Source organism: Chlamydotis macqueenii, chromosome 3 (genome assembly GCF_036417535.1).
Source record: "Chlamydotis macqueenii isolate bChlMac1 chromosome 3, bChlMac1.mat, whole genome shotgun sequence".
NCBI classification, from domain to species: Eukaryota; Metazoa; Chordata; class Aves; order Otidiformes; family Otididae; genus Chlamydotis; species Chlamydotis macqueenii.
This window is the reverse complement of record NC_141558.1, coordinates 5,176,351-5,185,012: the sequence shown is the minus strand read 5'-3', so window position 1 is coordinate 5,185,012 and position 8,662 is coordinate 5,176,351. Positions and strand designations below refer to the sequence as shown.

The window sequence follows — 8,662 nt, the reverse complement described above, 5'->3', positions numbered from 1 at the left end:
ATAACTTCAGTCAAAAGCTCTGTTTGTGAACCAGTGGTAAATCATGTATTTATTTAGCAGGAATAATTCCATTTGTAGTCATAGAAAAGGTAACAGAAGAAAGTTAAGCGGAATTTAGCATATCTTGCAAAAAAACTCAAGTGTTTTAAAAATGTATTTCTCATTCAAAAGAAATGAATCAGTGGATGATCCACTGCAAGGAACACCACAAAGTAACACATTAGTAGTTTAAGCATGATTTCTGTAAAGTCTAAAATAACATCAGAGGTTTTTTTAGCTACTAGACTTATTTAGGACCAAAATAGTGGTGAGATGTCAGAAAAAAAAATTACCCATAAGTCAAACTCAGCTGATGCACTGAGAGTGAATATACTTCATAGTGAGTTCTACCTTTTCCTAAGAAGAAAGTCCCACAGCAGCTATAACGACATCCACCAGGACATTATATGATTTGAGTGGTGCATCTACATGTAGCAGGACACTTTCCTTTCACCATTGAATGATTACAGCCAAACAAGGTTTTCAGATTTCTGCAGTTTCCAAACACATCTTGATACCTGCAAGGATTGGCTGAAATAAAGAAAGAGAGAAAAAAACCCCATGAATTATTTGTTGAAAACCAAGCCCTAATCTGATACTTCTGCATTTTCCAAAAATTCCAAATTTTCAAGTTTATATATTCTTTGTACTTTTGCTCTACTGTTAAAATTCCTTAAATATTATAGCAAAGGGAATGCGGTCAGAAAGGTGGTATCTTACAGTTCACATGCTTCGACTTCCTCCACATGGAAGTCTGCAGAACCCAGGGGCCTGTGCAGACCTTCACGTACATAGGGATGTGTGAAGCCTGACAATCTGTTTGTGACCTTAGATGCAGATGTACATCAAAACATTTTCTCTTGAGCTTTCCAGAAGAGGACAGATTGATGGTGTGATAATGCACCTATTGCTCAAAAGCAACACAATTTACCCATTATCACAGGGTGGTTGAGGTTGGAAGGGACCTCTGGAGGTCATCAGGTCCAATGTTCTGCTCAAGATTGTGCCTGTTCTGGTGGCATATTTAACCACTGTTATTTCCAAGGGGAAAGGAAAGGGGCAGTTCTAGGATCTTTCCTCCAGATTAGCAAGAGGTAAGTGTGAAAAAGTAAAATACTACAAAGGAAAACATTATTATCTAAGGCAGTGCAATGTTCATTGTAAGGAGGAAAATACATCCACTTACTGCAAAGCCCTCTGTCACAGTGGCCAGGACAGTCTGCACATTTTGGTCCACTTCTGTAAGGTGTAGCTATTTGCATTGCATTATTTCCTCTGAAAATTGAAAGAAAACCAACAAAAAACAACATCAAAATGCAGCTCTGAGCCATTAACAGAGTTTATGTTATTTATCACAGTGAAAGACATCCAGAGGTTTTTCTCATAGGCAGTCATGTTTTAGTTTCTGATATTCATAGAGTACAAAAACTTTGATTTTAAATAGGAAGGACAATAAGGGTTAAGGAAAGAAAATTAATTGATTGTTTGCATTTGTATATCATTATCAGCTAAAAAAAAATCTGATGTGTGTCCTAGTTCTGCTTTTCTAATGGCTTTCAAGTGATTGTGCTTTATAAGGAAATAACCTCAGCAGCTGCCTTCTGAGATGCATCCTCTTTACCTCTGTGAGTATTCATTTGCTGTTGGCTTTCACTTTGGATCTGACTTTCTTGCTTGTGGTCAAAGTTATAGGATGACAGTGACAGAACTTTCTTTGTTTATGTGCTAAAATATCCCTAATATCTATTTCAATGTGAAAAAAAACCTGTTACTATTTAACCTGTTATTAAATACACATCAGTGTTTTCAAAATTAAAAATGGTTAAAATAAACTCTAGTCATTTTATCCTACACATGACCAATAGACCACACAAGTTTTTGAAAACATGTCCAGAATTATCACATCTTAAATGAGTAAAAGGGTGGTACTTACGAGGGACAGTATTGGCAAACATAAAAGTAGTTGAACTGGTTCTTAGGACAGTAGGCAACTGCACATCCAATCTGGTAGCTGTTGTACCAGATTAGCTGTAGAACAAAAAATAAACACATTATTTCAAAGTCATGTTTTGCTGGATTCTTATTAAAGAGCCTGCAAACTGACAGAACTAGAAGATAATTTTTTTAATTTTTGTTTGTTTTGTTTTGTTTTGTCCATTCTTTAAGTTTTCAGTTTAGCTGTCAGAAAGAATGGCTAGAAAAATTAGTTAACCGTGTTCTCTTGTTAGTCATGAGTTTCCACATATTTTTGAACACAGTATTTCTTAATCAGGTATTTCAACACCTATATAGAAAATATTTATTTTTAAATTAAAATTATAGTTTGTTTTTTTTTTTTCTTACAGAATAACATTTCTCTTCTGTACAGCTCTTCCAGAATATTGGTTCCATTGCCTTAGAACTAGATTAAACAGAGTTTTAATTTATTAGTCATCTTTGGATCAGGATGTGAATGATGTGCTATTTTTTTTTTCTGATTATAAATTTCTCACAGCTCTCTTAAGTGTACTCCTGTAATTCTAGCATATCATTGCAGCTTCTTTCAGTTCTCCATACCTGGGTATAGCTCGCGATATTGACATTTTTTGCAGTTGGTCCAAATCCATACTTGAAATTGGAGGACTGACTGTACCAGGCTTGAATTGCTTCAGGCCATGTTCTTGGGTAAGATGATAGTAACACGTTCTCACCACAGGTGAAACCTGAAGTAGAAGTAAGTCTATTGTACTGCTTATGAGAGAGGCAAGCCATAGGGTGAGAGGTAGGGCAGAGGGGTTGTTGCTACATCCTAAAAAAAACTCTACAATGCCAACCTATTTGCCCTGTGATTTAAGGAGAGGACAGCTATGAAAGCTGCTGGAAATGTTACTCTGATTTTGGTGAGCTTTCAGTCACAGATACTTATTTGACTAAAAAATATTACACAAAAATGCCTGTACTTAGTCATACCAAGTCATCTGTTGCACTGTTGTCTCCAGCAGGAGTCAAAAGAGAACACTTAAAGACAGATACGAAAATAGGGCAGGTATGTAGCATCCCTCTCTCTCAAGCTGCAAATAAAGATGATGTTTATGTGTTTAATAATCCTCAAAAGATATTTTACAACAGATTAAAATTGTCCTTATTTCTAGTTCACATGCGCAGGGGCCATCTGCAGATTATCATTAACCCATCAACTTAGACTCCACATTTGTCAGGTACCATTAATGACTCTCTGCTCTCTTGGACTGATCTTCATCCCACACTTGTTTGCCCATTTCTGAGCATTTGCGGCAACCTTCTCACTCCACACCTGAAAGACACAAAGGAAGACGTATCCAGGTCATTCATAGGTTAGTGCAGATCATCTGCTAGTTGGATAGGGATAACAAAGAATACCTGGGGCAACAGAGATGGGAGCAGTGATGGGCAAAGCAAGCTCAGCTGAGGACAAATAGCTAAGCAGATCTGACATTGTAGATTCACAAACATGTTGCCACTGATGCTCCTGCTGCACCTTTGCTTTACACGCACTTTCCTTTGTCTAGGGCATGTGTTTCCCTTCTTTTAAGGGGTGTTACCCATAATTCAAGAGCCATCACCACATTTTGTACCTTATCCCCAGTTTAAATACTTTCCCTGAAAAGGTTTTCTGTTTATTGTAATGAGCAGACATAAGCAAGAGCTTGTGATCCACTGTGCAGGTTATGTTAATGTAGGTTTGACAGCAATAAATAGAATCATAGAATCTAAGAAAGGTTTGGGTTGGAAGGGACCATCTAGTCCAACCTCCCTGCAAGGTGCAGGAACATATCCAACCAGATCAGGTTGCTCAGAGCCTCGTCCAACCTGGCCTTGAATGTTTCCAGGGCTGTGGCATCCACCACCTTTCTGGGCAACCAGTGTTCTACCACCCTTATTGTAAAAAATTTCTTCCTAATAACTAATCTAAATCTACCTCCCTCTATTTTTAAAACGGTTACCCCTTTTCTTATTACAACAGGCCCTGCTGAAGAGTTTCTCCCCATCTTTCCTGTAGGGTCCCTTTAGGTACTGGAAGGCCGCTCTAAGGTCTCCGCGAAGCCTCCTCTTCTCCAGGCTGAACAGCCCCAACTCTCTCAGCCTGATGTGACAAGCCTGTGTTTGTAGCTCCTGTAGACAACCCTAGACATGGAACATCTCAGATGTTGCTTAATTGAGTTTTGCTAAGTGGAGAAACTAAGGCATGTTGGTTAGGAGAGAGAGGTTTCAAACAGCACTTGTGGCCCCTTCTGAGACCTTTGCAATGATTTTACAGGTGCTTGCAGCACCAAGATGTGCAAAATTAAGCACGAAACCTGCAGAGACAAAGGGACAAAATTCTAATTTCTTCATCACCCAGAGCACCTTTCCTGCCATCTCTCTTCACTGAGTGTGGGTTATTTACAAAGCTACAATCTTCTGCTAATGATGTGGAAAGAAAACGAGTTGCAATGCATAACTTACCATCTTCAGCATGTTCCTGGCTGTGGGAATTACGGATCTCCGTATTTCATTGTGTTTCTCAAGGATTTGGTTTTGGTTTTGAAACTTAGAATTATGAAAGGAGGAAATGCCCACTTGTTTATACTGAAAGGCCTGAAAAACAGCAACAATGAAGGCTCCAGTTATCAGAATTTTAATAAGCAAGATGAATTATGAGCTTCTTGTCAAAGTAAAGCTTCTTGGAAATTCCTAACTTTCCTTTATTGGTTCTTCTATTCTTATAATTACTGAATTTTTTTTGGTATTACTTCCATGATTCGAGCTGCATTTTTCATTAGGAGATGTGATCCTGAGTAAATTTGTGGATAGGGGTTCTACCTTCAGATGGTTTCACATCAAACATGGAGAAAGCTTAGCTCTGGAACTAAATCTCAAGATTGGCTTTGAACTCTTGCGTGCACTAAAAATCTCAGTTTATGTTTATGGTCAAGGAGAAAAGCATAAAATTAGAGAGACCCAGTCCTGAAATGTCTGAGTAGTATGAATTAATTCCACTGCTTTGCCTTCAGAGCTCAATTCTAGGTTTTAAAGACTGTAGTCAGTGGCTTAAAATAGCACCTAATGCCCAAAGAGCCCTACCTAGCCTCAGACTGTTGCTCCAGAAAGGTATAACTGTCTGTACAGCCACCCATGAATGGCTTAGATTCTCTGGAGAGTCTCAAGCTGCACTGAAACACTTCTGTTTGGCCAACATGAACCTACCCCAAGAGATGTTGTACATCTTGTTTAACTTAAGAAACTTACAGTTGTAGAAATAACAACTCAGCCAGTTATTTTAGGCTGCTGGTATACTCAGGTAAAGGAAACAAGCAACTTAGGACATAGTTCACCAGAGATTTACTGAAGAAAGAGATGATTGGCATCCCTGAAGTACTTGTTTATTTTCATTCATTAATAAGCAGGTCTTGATAAATAGCTCATATTCAAGTGCCTATGTGGTAGATATCAACATCTTACAAGACTCATTCTTTCTAAAGAGAGGTGAAGATTAGATTTCTGAGACTTAGAAAAACTATTTTAGAATAACTTCAGCTCATACTTTTTTTTTTTGGAAAATGTATTTTTAAAACTATTCTTGTGAAGAGAATAATATTTTTTTTAAGCAGAAGGAATATTTTAATACAAAAATCTGAGAAAAGCAAGGGTTCATCTTTGTTGTCTTATGTTAACATGTTAACAATAATTTAAACTCTGAATTGCAAAGCTCTAGAGATCACTAGACGAGACTGTGCCATGTCAGATACCCTCACATTGTGCTCAGATATGGCTCTTTTGAATAGATGAATGCTCCTACCTGTCCATCAGATTGGTGTAGCAAAGTAGCCAGGAAAACGATTGCTGTAAGTATTTCCATTTCTACAGAGAAAAAAAACAACAAAAAACAATCCCCTAAATCCATTAACCTTGGATTAGTTTGTGGTATAATGTGGTATGTAAGCAAGACACAAAACTGTTGCAAAGTCAAGCCTGCCTCACAGATTATTTTTGCTGACACCTAGTACAGTTGAATGTGCTGAAACTGTGCAAATGGGAGTAGGATGCTGCATGGGCACCACTACCTCGTACAGAGAGAAGACTCCACCTTGCATTGAGCAGGGTGCTTCCTTCATCTTTTCCTCTCTGTATTAAAAAAAAAAAAAAAGCTCATTAATTTGTTCAGTACGGTCACATTGGTGCTCTGCTCAAGCAAGCATCATCTGTATTGGGAACTGGTATTGTGGAGTGGAGCACTGAACGCATCAACTGTTGTCTCCACTGCTTTCCTGCTTCCTGTTTTCCCATCAAAACAGCATCATAATGGCTCCAGTAAATGGTGGTGATCAGCCTCAAGTTACACCTTACACCTAAATAAATAAAATCTCAATGAAATAATATTGGCTATTGCCCTCTGGCTGCTAAGATGCCTCATAGAAGCAAATACCACAGTATATACACACACAGTCTGAAACTCCCTCACATTCATGGCATATTTTTTCTACATGTTAGAAGTAAAGGTTACATATCATGTATTATTGAGGATATAAAGGATATCATGTCTTTTTAGTCGGTAAAGAGCAAAGATGTGGCAAAATCCCAAGAAATTACTTTGAGCTCAAGGGTTTACCTTAAAACAGACAAGACATATCCTATCATACCAAAGACTTCACTTCATTCAGCTATTCAATCTTATCTTGTTTTCCCATGATTGCATAAGGAAATCACTTGCATGAGGTAGAGACAGAGACCTCAATCATATTAATGAAGAATAAATTCTTAAACTAAAGGGATATCTTTGGCCACTAAGGATTTATTTTGTCCTCGCACACAGAAAGTGCCACAACTGGAAACATAAGACATTTCTAGCTCTAGAATTAAACTTGATTAAAGTACTACTACACACCTTCGATTGTCAGACTGTACAATCGAGTCTGTCTCTTTGAGTAAATATATTTGGCATTACTTTTAAAGTCAGAAGATGACAGTTCCCAGATACAATTATCCTTCCTTGTCAATAGTATCCAATCCACTAAATCACTTCTAGGCTTCTGAAAAGGCAAATGCTAACAAAGCACTTTTATGTAGCTCTGCTTGAAAATTGGACATCATTGCATGCAAATTTATTTGAACTTAAAAAAAAAATCCATAGGTAAAAAGCCAGAAATAAAGTTCTATTTGAAAAATACACTCCAGGCTTTTTGTGTCTGGTCCTGGTGCTTCAGTCCTCAGCAGAGCCTTTTTTTCTGCCAGCTGATAAAACTTTCATTGTGTAGTGAGTTTGAGAGTTTGCGAGAGTGGGAATATTTCTTGTTCCAGTTCCTTTAATATAAGTCTTTTCTACCTGCTCTGAGTTTACGTCTTTAACTTTCATTTTGAAAAAAAATTTTCACTCAGCATTAAGAAAACACAATCAGCTTACTGCATACTGTAAGATATAATAAATATTTTAATACTATATATACCTGAAAGCTTAGATAGTTGACATTTATAGATTGCAGAATTGTGAGTTCATCTGTACTGGCATATCCCAATACTCAAGTGAAAAAAATTCAACATAACAATAATTCAAATGACATTAGAAAAACATTTCTTGTGATTGAGCACCCTCTGCAAAACGGATTAATTTTTGTTCACATTTGAAGAATGAAGTCAGTTGAACTATTACCTTTTGATCTAAAGAAACACGAGAATTAGACTTCACCGAAGCCATTTGTCACCCAGATAGGTGAGAGGTGTGATGTCTAAGCAGCAGATATAGTTTATTTTTAAATTCTTCCTCTGGGATTATTATAAGCAGAAGTTTTCTTTTAGTTATCACATTTGGTAGAACTTAGATATTAACTACATTAGCTGTTGTAACACAGTGCCCAATCAATACTGACCAAGTGATTCTATGGATAAAATCTCTAATATTGAAATTAAATTCTGCATACATTACCTTTGTCCAGCCAGAGTCCTCCTGTATCTTAGGAAGAGTGGCAGGAATTAGAGGCTCTCTTCACTCTAGAGTTGTATATATATCTGCGTTCCCTTCTCTTTCCTTGTCAATATTTATTTCTGATAAACGACATCAGCTTTGGGGCTGGATATTTTAGAGGAAAGAACTTTTCCTAAAAAACAGGTGACTGAAAATGAACCAATGCAACTGCATTGTTCTGGCTTTTTTTTTTTTTTTTTTTTCTTGTCTCCAGGGGAAGGAAAGAGAGAAGATAACAGGTCTATCTTTTAGCAGCACTTTGACTTTGTCAAAATACTTGTAGTCCAATGGACAAGCTGCAGCACTGATGTGGTGTTCACAAAAGGAAAGCTCAAGTTTAGGGATGGCTGCTTTGCAATTGTCTTTTCTGGCTCTGGCAAAAAAAAAAAAAAAAGTGGAATAAATATTTTGAGGCAGAGACGTAAGTCAGCAACTCACTTCGTAGCTATGCACAGAATGACCTGCACTTTGGCAAACACAGTAATATTTTCTTCCAAGTGGTTCCTGAACTTGCATTTGCTAAATAAAATGTATATTACGTTAGCTCACTGAGGCGAAAATGCTGTGGCACTAGGCAGCGTTGTACACACAATTCACCCCGTGTGTTGCTCAAGAGTAACCTACTGGCAAAATGGCTAAAGACGTGCATCTTCTCACTTTAGTCTG

At 37.4% G+C, this 8,662-nt stretch overlaps 1 protein-coding gene across 1 annotated transcript; it reads right to left on the bottom strand.

The window, feature by feature from the left end:
* Nucleotides 1-442: 442 nt before the first annotated feature.
* CRISP2 (cysteine rich secretory protein 2) lies at nucleotides 443-8,009 on the bottom strand. Its single transcript, XM_010123642.2, has 8 exons — nucleotides 7,958-8,009; nucleotides 5,837-5,898; nucleotides 4,504-4,635; nucleotides 3,241-3,331; nucleotides 2,596-2,741; nucleotides 1,973-2,067; nucleotides 1,226-1,314; nucleotides 443-570 (listed from the first exon to the last, which is right to left on the bottom strand). The coding sequence occupies exons 2-8, from the start codon at nucleotides 5,894-5,896 to the stop codon at nucleotides 443-445; spliced, it is 741 nt and encodes a 246-aa protein (XP_010121944.2). The 5' UTR covers nucleotides 5,897-5,898; nucleotides 7,958-8,009.
* Nucleotides 8,010-8,662: the final 653 nt, after the last annotated feature.